At 32.3% G+C, this 25,280-nt stretch overlaps 4 protein-coding genes across 10 annotated transcripts; 3 read left to right on the top strand and 1 right to left on the bottom strand.

Moving 5' to 3' along the window:
- The first annotated feature begins 4,406 nt into the window (after nt 1–4,406).
- On the top strand, nt 4,407–4,820 carry LOC146927214 (uncharacterized). Its single transcript, XM_085707037.1, has one exon. It carries the CDS (start codon nt 4,407–4,409, stop codon nt 4,818–4,820), a length of 414 nt encoding a protein of 137 aa, XP_085563163.1.
- A 3,653-nt stretch (nt 4,821–8,473) lies between these two features.
- LOC146927213 (5-OH-xanthotoxin synthase-like) lies at nt 8,474–10,401 on the top strand. Of its 2 annotated transcripts, XM_085700552.1 has the most exons (3): nt 8,906–9,020; nt 9,107–9,455; nt 9,638–10,401. In XM_085700552.1, exons 2-3 carry the CDS (start codon nt 9,111–9,113, stop codon nt 10,244–10,246), a joined length of 954 nt encoding a protein of 317 aa, XP_085556678.1. In that variant the 5' UTR covers nt 8,906–9,020; nt 9,107–9,110; the 3' UTR covers nt 10,247–10,401. The 2 variants fall into 2 exon arrangements, with proteins under 2 accessions (XP_085556677.1, XP_085556678.1); XM_085700551.1 differs by having other exon boundaries at nt 8,474–9,455.
- A 4,923-nt stretch (nt 10,402–15,324) lies between these two features.
- Nucleotides 15,325–19,177, top strand: LOC146927212 (5-OH-xanthotoxin synthase-like). The gene is made up of 2 exons (XM_085700564.1): nt 15,325–16,284; nt 18,371–19,177. The coding sequence occupies exons 1-2, from the start codon at nt 15,400–15,402 to the stop codon at nt 18,977–18,979; spliced, it is 1,494 nt and encodes a 497-aa protein (XP_085556690.1). The 5' UTR covers nt 15,325–15,399; the 3' UTR covers nt 18,980–19,177.
- An 829-nt stretch (nt 19,178–20,006) lies between these two features.
- LOC146927211 (uncharacterized) lies at nt 20,007–24,126 on the bottom strand. Of its 6 annotated transcripts, none has more exons than XM_085700561.1 (10): nt 23,710–24,087; nt 23,190–23,273; nt 22,820–22,915; nt 22,581–22,641; nt 22,182–22,376; nt 21,796–21,927; nt 21,611–21,703; nt 21,425–21,529; nt 20,362–20,679; nt 20,007–20,256 (listed from the first exon to the last, which is right to left on the bottom strand). In XM_085700561.1, exons 6-10 carry the CDS (start codon nt 21,886–21,888, stop codon nt 20,176–20,178), a joined length of 690 nt encoding a protein of 229 aa, XP_085556687.1. In that variant the 5' UTR covers nt 21,889–21,927; nt 22,182–22,376; nt 22,581–22,641; nt 22,820–22,915; nt 23,190–23,273; nt 23,710–24,087; the 3' UTR covers nt 20,007–20,175. The 6 variants fall into 6 exon arrangements, with proteins under 6 accessions (XP_085556687.1, XP_085556686.1, XP_085556684.1 ...); XM_085700560.1 differs by having other exon boundaries at nt 22,182–22,452; nt 22,835–22,915; XM_085700558.1 differs by having other exon boundaries at nt 22,835–22,915.
- Nucleotides 24,127–25,280: the final 1,154 nt, after the last annotated feature.

Below are 25,280 nucleotides of genomic sequence, written 5' to 3'. Positions count from 1 at the left end.
TAGGCCTATTTAAAAGTTTGGTCCGGCCTGAAAGCCTATTTACAGGCCTACTTCATATTAAAGTCATTAATTAGTCCATTTCATCTACTTCTAAATAGGCTAAATCGGGCTTAAACCCTATTTCATTGTAAGACATGTTTATCACTATAAGTCCTTAAAAAGCCTATTTCACTATAAGACCTTAAAACCTATTTAAAAAGTCCATTATTTGAGTTTCTTGATTTTTTTGTTTAATATAAATTATATTTTCATATAAATAAAAGATAAGTTTTAATAATATGCATAAACAGGCTGACCTGTTAGGCTTCGTAGACTTTTTTTTATAGCCTAAGCCTGACCTAATTACTTAAATAAGCTTTTTCAAAAGTCTAAGCCCAACCTTTTTAATAAACAAGCTAGACCAAGTTAGACATAAATAGGTTAAACCGTAGGCCCCTATAAGCCAGCATGACCTTTTACCAACCCTAACTATTTAGGAAATTAGGAATTTGAATAGTTTTGATCGTTAATTAGTCATTCTAAACTAGTAATGCTCGTTTTGGTTGTTTTGTGGAGCAGGTTGAAGATTTGTTGTGCTGATATTAGAAGATATACATCATTATAAGGAGTTTGATGATGTATGAAGATGCAGTGCTCAGAAAATGCTTGGAGATGTATTGTAGTGGATCATCTAATATGCTCGTACAAGTTTAGGAACTCTTGGGACCCTGGTATGCCAATTCTTATGGGCTAAGTTCGATTAGCTGTCTCTAATCATCATAGTATGAAGAATAAAAGAATATTTGAATAAGTACCAAGAAGATAAGACAAGGACACCACATAGAAGAAATAATCAAAGGGCACAAGCTTGTAATGGTTGAATTTGATTATTGACATGTCTAAGCTAATGTCCAAGTTGAGGCCATGAATAAAATTGATGTCGGTTTGACTAAGAAAAACATCAATTAGAAACAGAGAAATTAGCATAAAATAAACACTAGACCCAAGCGTTATGGGCATATTGAAACTCTCCAAGTTAATTATTGATGGATACCTCACCTTACAAGTTGGTGTATATATGCATGGAATGGCCTTGTCTTGCACATCGAAATACACTTGCACTACGTCAACATTAAAAAAAAAAAATGACTTATTCAAAAACAAAATGGCCTTGTTACGAAAGGACGATCCATTATCCCTTCTTTTTTGCATAGCAGAATATGCACTCAACAGGGCCATTTTTTTTCTAATGAAGTTTTAACTGGGGAGTTGGTTCCTACGAAGTCCATAAGAGGTAGTGTCATACCTTAGCCATATACTTTATGAAACGACATTATGATATTTTTCAAAGGATCTAAAATATATACAAATTGAATTCTAGATATGCTCGGTCAATATGGGTGTACTATTTTGATAATTTTTTTTTGTTGAATTAAAGTTTAGACGAGTTGGCCTCTATGACTCATTAGGTTAGGGCAGACCTTAAGTTTCAATAAGTATTTACAAGGTATTTATTTACATATCACCACTAAAGATGTCCTCACGTCAATAACGAAAGTTGAACCCACAATTTTGGGGATGAATCAACTCCTTATTAAGTGAGTCTATCTTTATTGGCAAAATATTTTTATCACTTGATAAATGCTACAAAATCAAACTACATTCTAAAATCATCAATCACACAAGAGTAATTCAATATTGGACACCCCCTTCAACTATCTTGAAATTCTTAGTTTTATTAAGTAGAAGCCTAAAAGTTCACACCATCCATCAATTGTTGTCTGTTTCATCTCCTAAAAGTTAAGTAATGGAAATAACAATACACTATAAGACAGAACGACACACGACAAACATTTATGGTATTGAATTGTTTTTTTTGTTTTGTTTGTCTTATACGATGTTTAGTAGACAAAAGATTGTTTTGGTGTTTTAACCAACAAGTAATTGAGACAAAAAAAAACTTTGTTGTGGTTTAATGAGGGACATGAATTTCCGGTTTTGGCTTGTCACTTGCCTCCTAATTCGTCTTGTAATCGAAACAATTTTACAATCAAACACACTACAACTAAAGTTGTCATGTCATGTCATTTATTTTTCAACAGATAAAACACATCCTCTTTCAAAAAAAAAAAAAAAAAAAACAGATCAAATCAAACACATCATAAATTAGCAACTTGGAAGGGTACTCTGTTGAGTTCCTGTATGTTGCGACTTCTTTTTAAATTTATTTTCTTATCATGTATAATTTTTTGCTATAATTTTTTAGCAAAGGATTTTTTTTAAAAAAGCATTCAAATAAGAAATTGATTTGAATATATTAAGCATGGTTGATATGCTTCGTATCCCTCCTCATGCCTTCAGTAACTCTAATATAGGATGTTTATTTCGTCTGGACTGAGTACCTCATATATTTTGACTGAGCTTAGTGTCCCTTATATTTTTTCGATTTGTAGGCTGGACTTGGACCGTCCCCATTTCAAAGGCCCTGTATTCAAGTCTTCGAGATCTAATGTCAATAATATTGAAGGCTTCACCACCTTATATCTCCTCCTATAATAGGCTAATTACCAATGTGTTTTCTCTTATCCCATGTTACTATACACTCTACCACTAGCTCTCACATATTAGAATAAATCGCACATCGTAACAATATGAGAGAGTTGAATGGTTCACTCATCATGGATTCATTTAACTATAGGCTTATACTATTCAAGCCCAGATGTCTAATATTCAATGATCACAAGATGAGTATTTTATGATTCGTTGAGATATCATTCAACCAATATTTAATAAATTAACAAAAGACATCGTCTGGCTTGGCTATTCTTCATTGCTGCAAATCATTCATTGGACCAATAGCCAATATGTTTTTTATGTTCTTGTAAAATAAAAAATTGGCTTTTTTTTTTCTTCTCATCCTATAAGTTTTTTGCGCGCTCTATGCAGTTTGGATTATAGAATCCAAACGGCGTAAACATCCCATAAAAACATCCAAAAACACGTTGTAACATTTCAGATTTTAAACTTTAAATAAGACACTTGAAAAACTTATAGGGTGAGAAAAGTAATAACTTAAAAAATTATATACGGACCTAGAAAGCCTATTTCATTATTGAGGTTAGTGCCAAGAAACTAGTTGGATAAAGGCCAACCCTGATGGCTTGCTATTGGCAATCCCTCATTGGCTGCTTGTGACACAATTTTTTAGGATTTCTAGAGTTGTTTTTATTACTTCCTCCGGTCCTATTTACCAAAAACAATTGACTTTTTAGATCGTTGAATAATTGATGTATCTGTTCTATATTCTAGACCGAGTACATAAATAATTCAATGAACTTAGAAAGTCAATTGTTTCTTGTAATTAGGACCATAGGGACTCCCTATGGTCCTAATTACAAGAAACAATTGGATCCAAAATAAAACCGCAAACCGATCCAAAATAAAACCGCAAACCGATCCAAAATAAAACCGCAAACCGATCCAAAAAAACCGAAAACCGCAAAAAACCGAATATTTTTGGATGTGTGTGGATGTTGTTTTGGAAAAACCGCTATGATCGGATCGGATTTCGGATTACCTTTTCAAAACCGAACCGAACCAAACCGAACCGCAAAAGTAAATTTTTATACTTATTTATTATTTTATTAGTATTATATATTGCATTAATATATTTCTTATTGGTATTTAATCTTATATATTGCATTAATTTAATCTATATTATTACTACTTCATCTATTTCAAATATAATCAATCATTTTCATTGTGTAGGGTTAACTTTTTTAATAAATTTGTGTCATATTTTGTATCAAACATATTATTTTACGGTGTATGATTAATATTAATATAATAAAAAAAAATTACATGTTGCACTATGGATATCCAAAAACCGATCCAAATTAAACCGCATATATTTGGATCGGATCGGTTCGGATTTTTTTAACATAATCATCCAAACCGAACCGAACCGCACATGATTTTTATTTTGGATCGGTTGATTTTTTACCTCAAAACCGATCCAAACCGAACCGCGAACACCCCTACTTGTGAAAATAGAGGAGTCGTGTCGTATGTGACTATTTAAGTATTGATTTTATTTTTAGGCATTTACTTGATGAATACATATTTGTCATTTTGTATTGATATTATGTAAAATATTGGTCCCTCTTGGTGATGGAAATTGTTTGTCGGTGTGTTATTATGCATTACAATTCGGTGTTGCCTGTATTTTCTTTTATCGGTATGACTTTTAACCTAATATTAGCATTTCTTGAGTTAGGAATTAGTGTGTGATTAATAAATTTACCTAATCTTAGCATTTCTTGTGTTACGCATTAGTGTGTGATTAACAAATTGATCAGGTTGAAAGATTCATCAGATGGAATAATGATAATTATTCTTGTGACATTCTTATTGTCGATGGTAGTTGCATGGGTACACCCAGGTTACTATATATCAGGTTTTTCTCTAGCTGCATCAATATTTCTTCCGACATCCTGTATGCGGAGCTTTACGCTATCTACCAGGGTCTTATTTTGGCAAAAAGCTTGAATATAATTGAGCTTGTTTGCTATACCGACTCCTTGCTTTGCATCAACCTCCTCAAGGGGCCACCAATGAGATACCATGTTTATGCTGTCTTGATTCAAGATATTAAGGATTTAATTGGGCAAAGTAATGTCATTGTTTGTCATACTCTTAGGGAGGGAAATCAATGTGCCGACTTCTATGCTAAACTTGAAGCTAATTCGGACACTGAGCTGCTCTACCATTCCTCTCCTCCGGATGATCTTTTGCATCTTATAAGGATGGACGCAGTTGGAACCCTCTACTCTATAGAGTAGTTCCTTCTGTTTTTTTTCTTCTATTTTCCTTTTTTTTCCTTTTTCTTTTTGTTGCTGCTTCCTTTTGTATTTTGCCTTGTAACCAAAAAACAAATTCCACGCTTTAAAAACTCATTGTATTTTTTTAAAAGCAAATTATACTTAAAAACCAGATCTTTGTTTGAGACGAACAGAGATTGGTGATCCAGAGAATCATCCATAAGTTGGACTTTGGTGGGCGGTTTCTTTTGCTTCGAGATCAGGAGTTGGCGTCTGACTGCAATCTTGTTTGGCTCACTACGGTGTTAAAAACTCATTGTATTGATATTTTGTTTTATTTTATAAGTAAATTAGTGGCTAGAAAATCAGCCATAAGCTGAATAAGTGAAGAGTTTAGGGTTTAAATTTCAGCCCCTATATAGTGCAACATCCCTCGTCAATTATGCTATGCTCTCGTGGACACGATATTGATATTTTCGGTGCTTGTTCGTTGTTGTTATAAAACACAGTAAGATAAAATTGATAAAATACAATTTGTGAAATGTAAAAAGTCTTCGTCAAAATAAGTTTTTTTTTTTTTTTGCATGACACAAAATATATTAGGAAAAAGAAAGAAAAAAAATAGATCTCTTGTGGACATAAACCTGACACAGATCTAAGTGTAGTTTCATTGGTCGTTGTTATGGACAATATTACATGCTAGGGCCGGGGTTTGAAACTTGAATTCTCCATTTCTCTATACTTAAAGTGTGTGAATTTAACCATTAAATTACTTGATAAAGAAATAAATAAAATAAACAAGAAACAAAAGAAAACGATACAAATTGGAGGAATTAAAAAAAAGGAAAAATAAACTTTTATAAGCAACCAACATGAATTTTTTTAGAATTTTTTCCAAGCATGTTCATTTCTTGAAATTCATCAAAAACTCACATATTGTTGGTGTTGGTTGAAAATATATATAATTAAGAAGTCCCACATCGCTTACCATTAGAAAGAAATCTCTGTATGTATAGATTGCTTCTTTTATTTTTAAGCAATGTGTGAAAGTGAGGCAAACTATGATTTACCAAAAGATTTGAAACCTTTTTGGTTTCTCTTTGTAAAGAACTCCTTAAAACATAGGTCAAATTAGACCGAACTGGATGAACAAAAATTATCCTGTTATTTTTATTCTTCTCCTTCATCTTGTTTTATTGCTTGTGCTTGTCTAAACTCTTATAAACAACCAACATGGATTTTTTATAATTTTTTTCAGCCATGTTCATTTCTTGAAATTAATCTAAAACATGCATATTGTTGTTGTTGGTTAAAAATATATATATATTTAAGAAGTCCCACATCACTTACAATTAGAACGAAGTAAGGATGCCACATACACACACACCACTTCTTTTATTTTTAAAGAACTTGTGAAAGTTAGGCAAACCAAGGTTTACCAAAAGAGTTGAAACCCTTGTTTGTTTCTCTTTGTAAAAAACTATCTAATACACAGGGCTAGCCTAAAGGCCAAGCCACCCAATAAGAGCTTCAGGCTTCAAGATTTTGGGTTAAAAAATAGGCCTCAAAAAATAAGTCAAGTTAGCTGTAAATATATTATATGACATACTAATAATCAATATTTATCTAGCTAAGTTGGTTAATTTTAAGACCTCAAATCCTTTCGGTCCTAAGTTTAAATCTTGGATTTAACAAAACTTTAAATCTTGGATTTAACAAAACTTGATTTATTATGCTTTTAATTATCATTGTGTTATTTTTTTTTAATAAACTATGTGTTATTTTTTTTAATTTCAAAAGACCTCTTTATAAAATTTCCTTTAGGCCTCTTGACATGTTGGGCCGGCCCTGTTAATACGTAGGTCAAATTGAACCAAACTGAACGAACAAAAATCGTTTTATTCTTTGTATTCTTCTTCTTTATCTTGTTTTATTGCTTGTGCTTGTTTAATCACATTGATATTAGTTGCCGTTAATTTTGCTTCACAAATCAAAGCATTGGAATGAGTTTTTATTACAAATTCACAACACATATCACGAACGACATTTACATGATGGCTCGAACCATCATGAGCTTGGCGATCTTGTTCATAGTCACCGCACATCAATCCAAGGACCAACAACACATATTAGGAATTTCATTTACATGTTGTTTCTCTCTACTGCATCTCATCTCTATCCTCAATTATAATTTTCATCATTAGAGAAACTAAGAATCTTTTTTAAATCTTTATGAATGGAACCCAATAAAAAAGTAATATAAAAATTATCATATTCTCCGATATCTTAGAGCCCGTCACAAACAACCTCCTTTGATGTAAGAAAATAACTCCTTTTGACATATAAGCTACAAATCCCAATAACAGATTATAAGTTGGAACATTAGTGATATGATACAAATAATGTTTAGCATTAGATTTATAAAAAAATGTCAACTTCATAATAATCCACTTCTAACTCGTTTCTTTTAGCAAAGACATTATTCTGAATACGAAAATATTCACTCAGCATGCATTTAGGTTTCTGAATAGGATCCTTCGGAACAATCATCTCTAGATGAGTCTTAATCAAATTAAGTATACAAGTAGCAAAAAGAATTCTAATACATATAACATTTAGTTGTTTATATATATTATTCACTTTGTCTTCTTTAAAAAAACACTTCTTTTACGTACAAATCGTCATATAACTGTGTTATAATTTCTAGCATAAACAAATAACTATTAACTACTCTTTAAAAAAATTGTAAACACTTTCTTTTTAACACACTCTTTAACATTTAATTTTTTATTGAATGAAACTTACGTGGGTCTCACCACCTTATATGTGATCCATTTTCAAAATGTGAGACCCCAGACGGCCCTGTGCAAATGCAACAAGGCTCTTGCACTACTAGAATTTATCGATTTTCCTGCGGATTTTCCTGCGGAATATAATCCGCAGGAATACTTGCGGAATTTCCTGCTGTTTTCGATTCAATGAGGACATTTCCTGCGGATCCAGTAACCGTATTAAATTCCGCAGGTAACGCTAACTTTTGCTGAGGATTTTGCTGCGGAAGTTATTGGTCACCTTTCCTGCGGAACTTCCTGCGGTATTTCATGCGGAATTTCCTGCGGAAATTTTATTTTTTATTTTTTTTTTAATTTCTTCATGAATTTTTTTTTTTTGACAGAATTTCTTTATGAAACTTTAAAAATTGAAAGATTTTGAGTATATTATTTTTTTCTCTTTACATAGTGAACATGGACGCTATAATTTTAGTAGTGTTGGCACAGGGCCTAAATGTTAGAGATGGCTCAAAATTTGAAAAAAGGGAGAAAAAAACTTCTATTTACGGCCAAAATTCGTCACTAAAAGTCATTTTTTTTAGGTAACAGTTTGGTAGTCAACAATTTTGTTGTCAAATATGCATTGTCTATTGATACATGTATATTTATCTGTGGGTAAAAGTCATGTTTGAACCATTGTTCATATATTTAACTACAACTTAATTGTGTCACTATAAGTGGTGTCAGATTTTTCTTTTTCATTTCTTTTTAAAATAAAAATTTGTCAAGATTATAATGGGGCCTCCGAATTGTCGGAGACGGCCCCTGAGATCCATATAAGTCGATGTAGAATCTAAGCTATTAAATGAAGGCCTAAAACCAAGTTATATATATACATACCTATATTTTATCATTCTGAGTCGAAGTTAACAATTTTCTATCAGCAAAGAAAACAAAGTTAACAACTAAACTTCTTTTTCCTCTTCATAGTTAAGTGACAATGCTGTCACTAATTCTCCTTGTTTTATGCCTAACTTTTCCATTACTTCTATTCTTTCAGAAACGTAGAAGAAGCCTCAATGAACCTCACCCACCTGGTCCTAGAGGCCTACCCATAATAGGGAATCTTCATCAACTAGACAATTCTATTCTTTATCTTCAATTTTCAAAATTTTCAAAAATATATGGACCAATATTTTCACTTCAACTAGGTTTAAGACCAGCTATTGTTGTTTCTTCGGCTGAAATTGCCAAAGAAATATTTAAAAATAATGATCAAGTGTTTTCTAATAGACCTATGTTATATGGCCAGCAAAGATTATCTTATAATGGGTCAGAAATTGCATTTTCTCAATATAGTGATTTTTGGAGAGATATAAGAAAACTTTGTGTTATTCATATATTTAGCGCCAAGCGTGTGTCATATTATTCCTCTATAAGAAAGTTTGAGGTGAAGCAAATGATAAAAAATATTTCTAATCATGCTGCTTCTTCAAATGTTACAAATTTGAGTGAGATATTGACTTCTCTCTATAGTACAATGATTTGTAGGATTGCTTTTGGGAAGAGGTACGAGAAACAAGGGATTGAGAGGAGTAAATTCCATGGAATGTTGCATGAGTTCGAGGCCTTGATGACTGCTTTCTTTGTTTCTGATTATATTCCACTTATGGGTTGGATTGATAAACTATCTGGACTTCGTACGCGTCTTGAACGAAATTTCAAGGCGATGGACGAGTTTTACCAAGGGGTTATTGATGAACATTTGGATCCAAACAGACAACATACAGATGAAGAGTTTATTGTTGATGTCTTACTCCAATTGAAGAAACAACGTTTGTTTTCGATTGATCTCACTTTTGATCATATCAAAGGAGTCCTCATGGTATGATGTTTTATTCCTTTTCGAATTTGATACTTTTTACTCAATTTAAATCCACGATATCGGAGAATATTCTCTTGTAAAATGGCGGTTCCAGTTATGTTGCGAACTTTTATCTTGTCAATAGTAAGTATTTTACAAAATCCCTTAACAAGTACTTAACTACGAGTATTCTTTATGTGCAGGACATGCTTGTAGCTGCAACAGATACCACGTCTGCCACAATAGTTTGGGCTATGACTGCCCTAATAAAAAACCCAAGCGTAATGAAGAAAGTACAAGAAGAGATTAGGGGATCAAGAGTTAAGAAGGATTTTTTAGATGGAGATGATATACAAAATTTCGTCTATTTGAAGGCGGTGATAAAAGAGACATTGAGATTGTACCTACCAGCTCCATTGCTTTTGCCAAGAGAAACAAGAGAAAAGTGTATCGTAGGTGGCTACCATATTCCTGCAAAAACAATAGTATATGTGAATGCTTGGTCTATTCATAGAGACTCTAAAATTTGGAAAGACCCAGAAGAGTTTTATCCTGAGAGATTCTTAGAGAGTTCTATAAATTTTCTTGGACATGATTTTGAACTAATTCCGTTTGGAGCAGGCCGTAGAATTTGCCCAGGTATTTCTATCGCAGTTGCATCGTTGGAACTTACCCTTGCTAATCTTCTCTATTCATTTGATTGGGAATTACCACATGGGTTGGTAAAGGAAGATATTGATACAGAAATGTTGCCAGGGATAACTCAACACAAAAAGAATCATCTCTGCCTTGTAGCCAAAGTCCCTATTTAGATTTAGTTTATTGTAACTCTTTGTTGGGTTCTCAAGTAATTTTCTATACTTAAATGCCTTTGTACTTGTGGTATTGTTTTAAAATCTATGATGAATATGATCTATCTGTTATCAATTATAATCTATAAAAGTTGAAGAATGATATTTTCTCTTAAGCTTCTATATTTTTGTCAAACGATATTTATAGTATTCAAATATTTTGACTCTACTGGGCGGTTTTAAAATTGCATGTTTTCCATATTTTATAATAGGTTTAATAGCAGTTTTCGCCCCCTAATTTTCGTAAAGATGCGATTTTGGCCCCCTAAAAAAAACTACAAAACCACCACTTAAGTTTTGCAACTGTAGTAGTTTTGGTCCCCCAAGGCCAATTTTTGGTAAAATAAAATAAAAAAAAATAACATGTGGCACCTCACTTAGGGTGCCACGTCAGCGTAGACCGAGTCAAAATTGGTCTTGGGGCTGAAACTGCCACAGGTGCAAAACTTAGGGGGCAGTTTTGTAGTTTTTTTTCTTAGGGGGCCAAAATCGCAACTTTAGAAAAGTTAGGGGGCTAAAACTGCTATTAAGCCTATCTAATATGATTGAAAACTATTGAGGTTTTTATGGATGATTTATCTGTCTTTGGAAATACTTATGATAACTTCCTTGATCACTTAGATGTCGTTCTGAAAATAAAAGATTTGTTGAAACTAATCTTGTTTTAAAATGGGAAAGCTTCCATTTTATGGTAGCTAGGGAATTGTTTTGGGACATAAAATCTCTTCAAAACGCATTGAATAAGATCAAGCAAAAATAGAAGAGATAGAGAAGTCACAAACACTAATTAATGTGAAGGGGGTGAGAAGTTTCTAAGGACATGTTGGTTTCTACCGGCATTTCATATCAGACTACTCAAAGATTGCTAAAACGGACATCCTTGTCAAAGAGAATGATTTTTTGTTTGATGTCGACAGTGTTTGAATTCTTTCACTATTACTAAAGATAAATTGGTCACAACACCCTTATTTACGGCTCTAAATTGGGATTTACCTTTTGAACTTATGTATGATGCAATTGAATACTTGGTATGGTAACAAACCCTCCCTGAATTTCCTTAAAATATTTGGATACTTGTGCTTTACTCATGTTCCACAAGTCAAGAAAGATAAACTGACAAAAGGGATCTTCAAGGTATTTTTATTGGATTTATTTTTTATTAGAACACCCTTATTTTTTACTCATGGTAACAACACCCTTATTTTTTATTTTTTGGATTTATTTTTGTTTGTCTTTAAATTGTCTTAAACTACTAGTATTTGTCATCATCAAAAAGAGGTAGATTATTAGAACCAAGTAGATTCAAAGAACAATATCTCTGTATTATATTTTGATGATAACAAGACTACTAATGAATGAACAATTTATCTACTAATTGTCTTCAAACATGTCGGTTAGTATAAGTCAAATAAAAGAATGAAGTTATTCCTATGATCTTAAGGCAAAGGTTTGTCATCCAAATTAAGAAGACATACAACCATCTTTAAAGAAAATGATTGATGGTCGTCAAGGATAAGACAAGTTGATCAAGCTTAAAGCAAGTAAGCATATCATTCACTCAATACATTGTTAACAAATGCATCCTCTATGCCAAGAAGTTCAAGTCATCGTCTGGACATGATGATCATCTACATATGGTAAGCTGCATTCGTGTCAAGTTCAAATATCTGACCAAGCCATCGTCTCGATGATTGATATATTAAAATATCAAAACAATCGTATAGATTTAGTATTGAAGACAACAATTCTAGCTATGACTTTGTTCAGTAGCCATCAGATCTTCAAGTAAAAACGAGCGATTCTCTCAAAGCTGTTTCTCAAAGAAGTCACTTTAAAGACAGAGATACAATGGATACTTGTAATTTATCGTGCGTATCGTTTTAATGACTATAGCTCTTGTAGTACCCTCGAACAATAGTATTCTCGCTCTTATACGAAGCGAAGTAACTCATGTTGGTAGATGTTGTTGTTGTTGCTGCTATCACTTTTGGTGCTTCATCCACCAAATTTTTCCACGTGAAGACCAACAACTAGTGTTGGTGTTCAATACAAAAAAAATGAAATGTTCTTATTTAAATATAAATCATGTAAAAGTCAAGAACATGATTTAGGAGTTTATAGAAACATCCACTCATGTAAGAGTTATCTAGATCATTTGTAAATTAATCTAGAAGTCAGAATTACTCTTGAACTGATATAGAATTTCATCATATTATCCTCTAAAATAGAGTTATTTTGTGCCATTCAGATACAAACTCAAATACCTCCTTGTACCTTCCCAATAGTGGCACATTAATGTCAAAAGTATGGACTGTGAAGAGACTTTAAACATTTTAGATAATCAGCATAGAGACTTTAAACATTTTAGATAATCAGCATAGACTATGAATAATGGTCCTCAAATATGTGAAAAGACGGGTAGATTATATTTATCTAAATCAGGATCATTGTTAGATTAAGTTTGGGATTATGAGTTTTTGAGAGAAGAAGAGTTTAAGATTAAGTTTTAAAAAAAATGAAATTGTTATTAATTTCTGATATTTGGGTTGAGTTTGAAGATTGATGAAGATGAAGAGGTTGTATGAAGAAGATGATGAAGATGAGAGGTAAGAAAATGAAGAAATGGGAAGAAAAAAATTAAGTGTTGTTGATTCACCGGAAGATACAGTAGACATGCATGATATAACGATCCTCTTTTAATAAAATACGGTTTAAATTAAAAATATTAATAGTATCTACGGTGGATCACTCTTAAAGTTGATCCACCATAGAAATTTAAGGTTAAAATTAACGGCTTGAGATTTTGTAGGTTAAAATGAAGAACCCAAACATCAATTTTATTAATTATTGAACCAAAATGAAAACTTCAAATTAATTAGGGATCAAATGACCTATTAAACTTTAAGGATTTGAATAGACTACAATAGTCATCATAATGTTGGATTACGTAGATTTGAATGGACTCAGATACCTCACCTTTCTTCAATTTGATATTACGTTGCGTCTTTAAATTTGTATCTTAGAGAGTGAAAAATTGTGTTATATTTGTTTGCATTGCTTTACCTATATTGTTAATTTGTTTATATCTATATTTGTGGATAACCTATTGGATTTCTCATCGGACTTGGGTGAGGATGATGATGACAAACCTGACAAAGCCTTTCCTTCACTTAAATCAAAATGCAATGATCCACCCAGCTTCACTTAATCCATTGGCTCAGGATGATCTCAACTAAGGTCTTACACTGAAATAAGCTTTTCAAGCCTTATGGTGTAGATAAGTTTTACAGTAAAATATGTTTTAAGGTTAATTTGGCTTATTTAGAAGTAGATAAAATAAACTATTTAATGACTTTAATTTTAAGTAGGCTTGTAAATAGGTTTTTAGGCCAGGCCAGACCATGCTTTTAAATAGGTCAAGTCAGGCCAAAAAAACAGACATACAAAAAGTCATAGGTCAGGCTCACACTTGCAAAAAGTTTCGTAGACCAGATTCAGACCTTTCAAAGTCTGACCTGGTATGGCATATTCTCACCCCTTGTTAGAGCAGATCAAGTTAACGGAAGAGTAACAATGCAAATATTTTTATACTTCAAGGATTTATGTGAAACAAAAATAACTTAAATGACCTATATATTATAAACCTCAAATTTAAAGGACCTTTGATGTAATTTAGCATTTATCTATTTATTTTGAGGCTTCAGGTAGTCAATCTCTATTTACATTTTCTATTATGAGCAAATGGTATTTATTTATGACTACAATTTGTTTGGTTTAATTTTTAAAGTTATCAATAAAGTCATTTGATTTTTATTGATTTTCTTTATAAAAACAAAAAATTAAAATAATGTTTCGTTGTCTGAAAGTTATCATAAAATGGTCGTAGAAATACCTCTCTCTAAATGATTAGCTCAAGTTTCCCTTAAAAATTTGTGGATAAGTTAACTATAACTAATTCTCTCTAAAATTTAATATATGAGGGATCAAATTACACCTATATAACATTATGTCAATGTTACACTGCTCAATATCATTTTATTCGATAAATATTTTTTGAATTTGACCGTTGAATTATAAGTTTATATCATACAGATCATCAAAAAAATTCTATAAATCAAAAATCATTTGATATGTTATCAAGAACAACAATATTAAACCCACTTGGGTTGGCTTAGTGGTATTGACTTTGGACCTGGGAGTGTGCTCCTCCTCAAGGTCTCAGGTTCGATTCTCTCTGGTGCCAATTCGAGGGGGTTAGTTTAGCTTCTTCAAAATTAATGGTTTATATGCTTTATTGAAGGGGTTAGTTTAGCTTCTTCAAAATTAATGGTTTATATGCTTTATTGAATATTGTTCATCATGACGTGTTGCAAAAAATTGTTCATCATGACGTGTTGCAAATTATTGAAGGGGTTAGTTTAGCTTCTTCAAAATTAATGGTTTATATGCTTTATTGAATATTGTTCATCATGACGTGTTGCAAAAAATTGTTCATCATGACGTGTTGCAAAAACATATCAAATTATTTTATATTTGTGTATAATTTTTCATGAATGATCTATATCATATAAACTTACGACGTGTTGCAAAATCATATCAAATTATTTTATATTTGTGTATAATTTTTCATGAATGATCTATATCATATAAACTTACAATTCAAAGATAAAAATTGAAAAATATGCGTCGAGTAAAATTATATTGAGTTGTGTAACATCAATACTCTATACGTGTGTAAATACACTTTTAAACTTTTAATACACTTTTACGTGAGTACAAATGATATAATTATACAGAGTTTGGGTTCGAACCCCATACACTTCACTTTTCTATGTTAAAAATGTGTAAGCTCTAACCACTATATTACTTGACAAAAAAAATATAATTATGCTATATTTTCTGGTGTAGAAAACCGTCTGTCTACTTTATCTTATCCGCAGGGTTGAAAAAATTGTGTGGCTCTCTAAAATGCTAACCTATATGGAGGTCTACAAAATCAAGTTATATATATATATATACACACACACACATACGAGTACGTATATTATATTATTCAAAGTTGAATCCGAAAAAACAAAAAAAAAGTTTTTTTTCCCTCTTTGTTGTTTTTGACAATGGTGTCATTCCTCCTTGTTTTGTGTCTAATTTTTCCATTACTTCTCTTCTTCCTGAAACGTAGTAGAAACATTAATGCACGTCATCCACCTGGGCCTAGAGGCCTACCCATAATTGGGAATCTTCATCAGCTTGACAATTCTATTCTTTATCTTCAATTATCAAAACTTTCAAAAATTTATGGACCAATATTTTCCCTGAAACTTGGTTTAAGGCCAGCAATTGTTGTTTCTTCAGATAAAATTGCCAAAGAAATATTTAAAAATAATGATCAAGTGTTTTCTAATAGACCTATGTTATATAGCCAGCAAAGATTATCTTATAATGGGTCAGAAATTGCATTTTCTCAATATAGTGATTTTTGGAGAGATATAAGAAAACTTTGTGTTATTCATATATTTAGTGCTAAGCGTGTGTCATATTATTCCTCTATAAGAAAGTTTGAGGTGAAGCAAATGATAAAAAATATTTCTAATCATGCTGCTTCTTCAATTGTTACAAATTTGAGTGAGATATTAACTTCTCTCTCCAGTACAATAATTTGTAGGATTGCTTTCGGTAGAAGGTACGAGGATGAAGGAACTAAGAGGAGTAAATTCCAAGGAATGTTGCATGAGTTTGAGGCCATGTTGACAGCTTTCTTTGTTTCGGATTATATTCCATTCACGGGTTGGATTGATAAACTATCTGGCCTTCGTGCGCGTCTCGAACAGAATTTTAAGGAGATGGATGAGTTTTACCAGGAGGTTATTGATGAACATTTGGATCCAAATAGACAGCATGCAGATGATGAAGAGGTTATTGTTGATGTCTTGCTACAATTGAAGAAAGAACGTTTGTTTCCAATTGATCTTACTTTTGATCACATTAAAGGAGTCCTCATGGTATGTTGTCTTGATTTATTTTTCCAATTTGGTTTTGTTTTAGTTTTGGTTTGAATCCATTACATCAACTTCATGCAAGAATGCTCTAGTGTAAAATTATAGGTCAAATGCATCTAAAGGTCCTTTAAGTTTTTCGTTTTTCCCAAAGTGGTCCTTTAAGTTTCAAAAGTCCCAAACAAGTCCTTTAAGTTTCAAAAGTCCCAAACAAGTCATTTTCGTTTTTGAATCGTTTCAAACAAGTCCTTTTAGAGGATGATGGTGATGATTCATATGATAGCAACAAAGAGCATTATCCACCATTTGCCATGCCTAAAAAGATGAGTAATTTTAAGTGGGTCTTAGGAGCCAGATTTGGTACCAAAGATGAGTTCAAAGAAGCAATTACCAATTATGCTATCTACAATATGACTTGTTTGAAACGATTCAAAAACTTAAAGGACCACTTTGGGACTTTTGAAACTTAAAGGACCACTTTGGAAAAGACGAAAAACTTAAAGGACCTTTAAATGCATTTGACCAAAATTATATTATTGTTTGCGTTGTGAACTTTTATATATTTGCGATAAAATACAAATAAATGTATCTCTTGTGGTAGCAGCGAGTCGTTGTTGCTATGCTACATCCAAAAACAAATATATTAGAGTAAATTACACTTCCCTCCCCTAAAAGATGCTTCAATTACACTCCCCTCCCCTCTTATATATGTTAAAATATACATTCTCCTCCTCTCTTATTCAAAACATATTAGAAATTTTTTCACTCCCCTCCCCTAAGCGAAGGTTGAATTACATTCCCCTCCCCTCTTATGTTAAAATTTACACTTTACTCCCTCAATATTTACTTTTTATTTCTAATAATCTAGAAAAATAATAATAATCTAACACACTTCGAAAAAAAATAGTATTGCAGGTCTATTTTAATATAATAAAAAATTGAATACATATTTTTCACTATTTTTTATTCACAATTTCATTAACATCTAGTTTTAAACCCTATTATAAAATAAGAAACAACCCAAAATAAAATTAAAATATGTGAAAAATTACTAAAGACAATAAAGCATGATTATTTAAAAGTTAATTTTTTACTCTAAATTATCAGATCAATAGCAAAATATTTAAATTTAATTATCATTGACATTTCAATTATAAAGAAATGAATTAATTTTTCTTAAATGATGGTTCAAAATTAATATATATCATAAAAATATTTATTTATCTTAAAATAGATTAAAATGTAGTGCATATTTAATTATTAAGGGAGGGTGTTGTAATTCTAGAATCTTATAAGGGAGGGGAGTATAAATTTTATTTTTCAAGGGAGGGAAGTGTATATTTTAACATAAGAGAGGAGGGGAGTGTAATTCAAGCATCTTTGAGGGAAGTGGAGTGTAATTTACTCAATATATTATGGGTGCAACCAAACCTCCATTTAGAATATGATATGTTGAAGATTCAAATATAGAATAAATTTTATAATAATGTGTCAAAATTTTACAAAAACAATATATTTTTGAATAGTACACTTCAGTACAAACTAGCAAAATACTCGTGCATTCACACGACTGAATTTTATTTTATGATTAAGATTGATATTATATTAAAATAGAAAATATATAATAAAGTATTAGAAACTTGTAATAAAATATTGTTAAGAAATAAATGAAGCTATCTTTCACTTTCATATAAAACTTACTAAATCAATAAATGTTTTTGTTAAACATATTGTCTCGTGCATGTTTTTATAATAAATTACCACTATTCTCATTTATATAAAAGATAGCAAAGAAGTTAGAAGAATTCAAATAAGAATATGATTTTGTGGAATAAAAAATAGAGAGTTTAACTATATTTTCAAGAAAGATAAGAAATGTTTGTTGCAAAAAGTTGCGAGAATTCGAATCATAATAAGATTTTGTGGAATAAAAATGTGAAGTTTAGCAATGATTTAATTATTTTTGAAAAACTATCCCTAATTTCGTTTAAGTACTCTTATAATTAAATAATTGTGTTCGTTGATAATTTAGGTTGTATATTATTTTCTTAAGTATATAGATATAGTTAATATATATATTCTTTATATGCAGAACATGCTTGTAGCTGCAACTGATACCACGTCAGCCACAACAGTTTGGGCTATGACTGCCTTAATAAAAAACCCAAGAGTAATGAAGAAAGTACAACAAGAGATTAGGAATTCAAGAGTTAAAAAAGAATTTATAGATGAAGATGATATACAAAATTTCTCCTACTTGAAGGCAGTGATAAAAGAGACCCTGAGATTGTACCTGCCAGCCCCATTGCTTGTGCCAAGAGAAACAAGGGAAAAGTGCATTATAAGTGGGTACCAAATTCCCGCAAAGGCGATAGTGTATGTGAATGCTTGGGCTATTCATACAGACCCAGATGTTTGGAAAAATCCAGAAGAATTTTATCCTGAGAGATTTTTAGAAAGTTCTATAAATTTTCAGGGGCAAGATTTTGAACTAATTCCTTTTGGAGCCGGTCGTAGAATTTGCCCAGGTATGTCTATGGCAGTTGCATCACTCGAACTTATCCTTGCAAATCTTCTATATTCCTTTGATTGGGAATTACCACATGGTCTGGTAAAGGAAGATATTGATACTGAAAGGTGGACAGGACTCACTCAACACAAGAAGAATGAGCTTTGCCTTGCAGCCAAGATTCCTATGTAGCTGCTATTTATTGAAATTCTATCTTGGGGTCTCATATTTTCATTTTCATATGCCTTTCTTCCTGTGATACACTTTGAATAATCTTTTTTGTTTTTTGACAAGACTTTGAATAATCTATTATGATGTATCAATCTATTATATCTTCCATTATATTGTAATATATAAATGTTGCAGCATTAATACTTTTAGTTTACCCAAGCTTCTGTATTTCTTCCATGACGAAAATTAGTGATAAAAAAGGCAACAACCCTTATTCCTAACGAGGAACCATTTCCAAGACTCAAACTTTATTTTCTCTATAGCTTTATGTGCATCTGGAGATTTATTTGAGAAAATACATCCATATACTTTTTTTTTTGAAAAAGGCAAAATGGAATATAGATTAATCAAAAGTGGTTCTTCCAGCACAAGGAGTACCGAGAAGAACCACCCACAAATAAGATACAAGTGGTGCCGCATATAGACGGTACACCAAAACCACCTAAAAAACACTCCTGAAGACAAATCCACCAAAACACATCACCACCTAAAACAGACGGCAGAAAACCAAACACTGTAATCACGGTATCCACCACCGGCCAACGTCACTACACATCACCACCCCCACCACCACTACAAGAAACTTGCCATTTAGCAACGGCAGAAACCGTTGGTAAAGGTCTCAAAATCCGTTGCTATAGGTCATAAAACCTATACCAACGCCCACCTGCTACCGTCTAGGATACTATGCTTATACCAACGGCAAGAATGCCGTCCCAATAGCTTATACCAACGGAAAATTAGCTTGATGCTATAGATTTCGGAGCTATAGCAACGGCATTTTACACCTATTAAATAGCTTTAGTCAACCTCCATATCCGTTGGTATAGGACCAAACTGTCCGTTGCTATAGGTTCTATCTCTCTCTTTTTTTTTAATAAAATTCACCCTAATATAAATATTTTTTAATAATAATAAAATTTTCACAATAAATCCTGACCAAAAAAATAATATATTCGGCAATACTTTTTTATTGCACTACACAAAATTTAAGGTAACATAAAAAAAAATTTAATTATATGATCAAAGTAGTAAGTCTTACAAACATATCAAAATAACAAAATAATGTCAATTTTATATAATAACCAACACAAAAATAGATACTACATCAAAAAAACACTAGATGAGCCTAAACATATCCAAGATAAAAACAATTTCTAATCTTCCTCTCTTCCGTCTTCATCACTGCATCGACTTGAAGAATTTATCTGGTTTGGAGTACTAGCACCATCTGTGGCCTATTAAAAATAAAAATAAAATATGTTACAAACTCTACTTAATTCATGTTATCATAATATTCGAAATCTGAACTTGAAAAATAAAATATCAATTATATAATATACCTGTTTTGCAGCTTGTAAAATAACATTCAAATCTTCTTGAGATAATCGATTTTGTATCACTGACATCATATTTGCCATAAACACATTTGTCCTCTCTTGACTTTCTCGCATTTTCTTAAGTTCATCCCTCAATTCTTGATTTTCAGACAAAGAAGCGTTTGATTTCTTAGGTTTGGGAATATTGCCTATACAACGCACATGTCCCCTCTTTTCAGCTCCTTTCACTCGGGAATAAATGTCATTCTTCCAAGGCATATGACTTTGTGTCCCAACCGATTGAGAAATTTCTGCCTCATTATTATATTTGTTTAGTTCTTCCTGAAAAATTATAAGATATATAGATTATAAGAATACATTTTAAAATAGAATTCATTAATATGACATTCAAAACAATTGAAAAGGGTCACTTTTATGTCATAATCATAACAGAAATGTTCATTAAAATAGAACAATTGAACATAATTCAGAACAAAATTGAAAACAGAGTTCATTAATTTAAAACAAAATTCTGAACATAATTAAATTAGAACAACTGAACCAGAACAATTAAAATAGAATAAGCAGGATCAAAGTAATGGTTGTGGATGGTCATTCGAATAGGGGACCGCTCATTCGAATATATCAGTTATTTGTAACAACTAGTTCAATTTTACCAACAATAAAAACACACAGCATCATGACAAGACAATCCGAAATGAGGCCAATATACATAACAAAATTCCCCACCTGAATGGCATCATAAAAATCATTCAAAGGGAACTAACTGAACTATACTTGCAAAACAAACTTCAGAACAGAATTCAATCAGAGCAATTGAACCAGAACAATTGTTACAGAACAATTAAAATTGAATAAGCAAGTCCAATTTTATGTCACAATCAGAACATAATTCGGAACAATTAAAACAGAACAATTGAACCAGTTTCAATTCTTTCGGTCATAATTCAATTTTATAAAACATTCAATTTTATACAACAGTCGGGGATCCAATTTCATTGATTTAACATATCGTTTCAGTATAAGTTATAGAATCAAAAAAGGTATGAACGAAATAAAGTCTTACAATAAATCTTGCAGCATGTACATTAACAATTGAACCATCTTTACGAGTACATGTATCAATGTAAATCTCCTTGCGTGTGGGCGACACTCCTTTGGCTTTTTCTTTCTAATACCAAACAAATGAAATTATAAGTAATTTGTTTCATAAATACAATTTATTCAATTATAAGATCAAATATTAACTAACCTTCTCATTGATCAATTTTGGGAGACTTTTTGTACCCATGCAATGAATATCTTTGTATCTTTTACGATTCTGACTATTCATTTTACTTTCTTTCTACAATTGAGACAACATAATGTTAGTCGAAAGAAGGAATCAAGTTTGAATATTTTTATAATATGACAATATCTCTTTTAAATTTGACTTACTTGTGCCTCTGCAGAAAACCAACGATGAACCAATTCACGACTACAGTAGGCACGTTCAAAGCGGTGAACTCTCTTATTGTTATGCAGGTACATAGCTGGCGGCTTTGAATACTTTGCCAGTTCAAATCCACGCTGCATGAGGAAACAATCATCAACGACATATATTTGTAAGGAAATAACTACTACCAACTCCATTCAGTATTGTTATAAGACATTTCCTACATCTATTCAAGCAAAATATACGAATCTACAATAACGACAGAGCTAGTGTTGATGTGTCACTAGAGTACAAAACAATCAATAATGCAATTATGATATTAAAAAGCTAGAAGAATAAATAAAAATGATAATATACAAGGAAGAGAGAAGGATGAAGAATTATTTACCGCTTTGAACCTGACTTTGACTTGTTGCTGTTGTGACTTGAGACAGATAGCTTTTCCTTAGTCTGTGGACCCTTGAAGAACTATCAGATAAATGGTGCAGAAAGGTTCAACAAGGTACCTAATGTCCAATTTTCGGGTTGCTTCGTATGCTCGACTTTGTAGCAATTTGCAGCTGATAAGTTGGCAATAAGTAACCTACATTTAGATGAAATAAAAAAGAAGGCTTCAACTGATTACTTGAATTGAGGTGCTGCATTCAATTATCAAAAATCTATCAATGAATCAAAGGGAAAAGCTATGTCAGAAATCAAAGCGAGAATCGTATAAAGCAATCAATGAATAAAGAATGGGCGAGAATCGAAGTTTGAAAACAAAGAACACAAACACTAAGAAACTAACCCCTAAAAACGAAATTCAAAATGTATTTGTGGTGAGTACTTCTTGAAAACAAAGAGAGATCCTACAATATCATAGATAGATGGATTGTGAACTGATATTAAAAGAAAAAAATATTCAAAAAGTGTGATTGAATTGAAACTCTCTGGGCACACAAACATAATTGAATATTAAATGTGTTTTGCACACTACCACAAGACGAAATTAATAAAACATTATTGGAGAGGGGAGAAATAGGTTACAAGAAAGCATAATACCTCTCCATCAACAAGGATGTCCACCATCCTCGGAGGGATAATAATGTCTTCCACAAATTTAGCCAGCTTGGATTCCGCCACCTATTGGGAGAAAAAACAAGACCAATTATCCTACATACTACATATAACACATACAGGCAAAAGACAGAAAAACTTAATTCGCTGGGTAGCAGGGGAAAGAAGTACAAGAGTGGTGACAGTGAAACTAATATACCCCTCATCCAAAGGTGAATAGAAGTCCAACAATTGAAGAAATATTAATGAACTAATTGATAATCAATTAATATTACGCCAAAAGGTGCTACAATTATGAATGTCTTTGAACTCTTAGATTGTTTATATAAAATGGCCATACCTTGCGGTTCTTAAGCCTCAAACCCATATCCATAGACTTCTCTTGCAGAATTTTAATGTCTGAACTTATGGAACCAATCTCAGCCTGATACATAAAATTAAGATTTCGTGATTTATTTTCAAAATCAACATAGAAACTGAAATTCAAATAGCTTGAGAAGTCCTTCAAATGATCGAATAGACGAATATAATTGTAGCATTTGTTTGACATATACTATTAACAAGGGGAAAATAATATCACATTCAAGCATTAGAATAAACAAAAATTGTCGAGATTGTGGTGCCACTCCAAGTTATTAACCAAAAGAGAAAGTTAATTAAAAAGTAAACACCATTCAATACAAACACATTTTCACAAACACTTGGCATGCATACTTGAATAAACTATGGTGGAGTATTTAGGAGCAAATTGAAACACACAAATACAACAAGTCAATTTCAAAATGAAAATTAACACAACAATCATAAAAAACAATGAATCAATCGTAAAAACAACAAATTTCATATTATAGTACTATAACCTCGTGAAGGGTATGAGAGTGTAGCGATGAGAACTTTGTGACAGCATCCACGAAACGATTGCAGATGAAGGAGATTGGAGCTTCGACGAAATCGGAAAAACCAGATCGATGAAGGACTGGAGCTTCAGTCGAGCTTCAATTGAGCTTCAATCGATGATTTTGTGTGCTGGGAGAAGAAAGAAGAACGCATTTCAGAACAGACAAAGAGAGAGAGTGGAAAATTATATCACGTTTGGAATTTTAGACGACATTCAGAAATTTTGCTGGGAGAAGATTTTGTGCGTTGGGTTTTACAATTTGGGATTATTGATTTTGAGAGAGTTCTGAGTGAGAAGTTAGGATTTTGTGTTACGTTCCTGTGTGATTTGGGTTTTTCTTTTTGTTTTTGTTTTTGAATTTTTGTTTCTCTCTTAACCTATAGCAACCCCTGTTTGAAATTTCAGTTGCTATATTTTATCTATAGCAACACTTTTTACTGCGGTTACTAAAGGCTACCGTTGCTATATGGCAAATTTCTTGTAGTGCACTGCATCACCACTGTGCATCACCACCACCGTCATCTGCACCTCACCAAGACAGCCCCACGATCCACCACGCAAAACCACCATCACCACTACCACCATTCAAACATAACAATACATCAAAAACACATAGGGGGAGGGGGGTCTGCCACCAAACAAGCAAATACCACAACACTCCCTCCACACCACGCGGCCGTCACCACCACCAGCCACCCCGTCACCACCTGATTTTGCGAAGAGAAACATGTGATGGTCTTAAGAGATAAGAGCCAGCACCTTTTTGATGTACTATAACACCACTACGTCGCCACCACGACGTCAAACCACCATGACACTACTGATCAGCCACCGCACATCCCGGAACCACCACCACAATACAAAACTAATCCCACCTCTTCTCTCCACCAAACCACCAAAACAGCCACTGCTGCAACCACCTTATACCACCAAAACCAAGACATCCACCACCAAAACTGAAACCTGCCAACCACCATCACCGCCGCACCTCCTCACCACGAAAACCTCCTACCACCACGACAACACTACCGACACTTCCTCACGCCACCCACACAGTGGTTTGCATCAAACCAACACCTCCTCCATACCAATCATGAAGAAGACAAACCAGCCGCTGAAGATTCAGATCCAGATCCGGTTTCAAATCTGCCGCCACAAACTGTAACGCCCTCCTTTTTATTTAATTATTTTAATTAGTTTTAGAATATATTTATATATTTATATGATGTATATGAGGGATATATGATTTGTTGAGATTAGATGTCTTTTTATAATTTAGTTAATATATTTTGTTGAGTGATATTTTGTTATGTTATATGTTGGTATTTACTAGCATAATATATTTGTTAATTGTTATAGATATATATTTGTTATTTGGTGTATTATTATATATTTAGTAGATAAATATTATTTATTAGAATATGAGGATTATTAGTGTGAGTGGATTTGGGTTAGTGTGAGTGGATTTGGGGGTTAGAATAGAAAGAAGAGTAAGTTGTTGGGGCTAAATAGATTTGGGAAGAATATTTTAGT

The sequence above is a fragment of the Medicago sativa genome, chromosome 4 (genome assembly GCF_051527215.1).
Source record: "Medicago sativa cultivar Bolivia chromosome 4, Bolivia_mono, whole genome shotgun sequence".
Classification (NCBI taxonomy): Eukaryota; Viridiplantae; Streptophyta; class Magnoliopsida; order Fabales; family Fabaceae; genus Medicago; species Medicago sativa.
The sequence above is the reverse complement of the archived record's forward strand: the minus strand, read 5'-3'. Positions and strand labels throughout refer to the sequence as shown.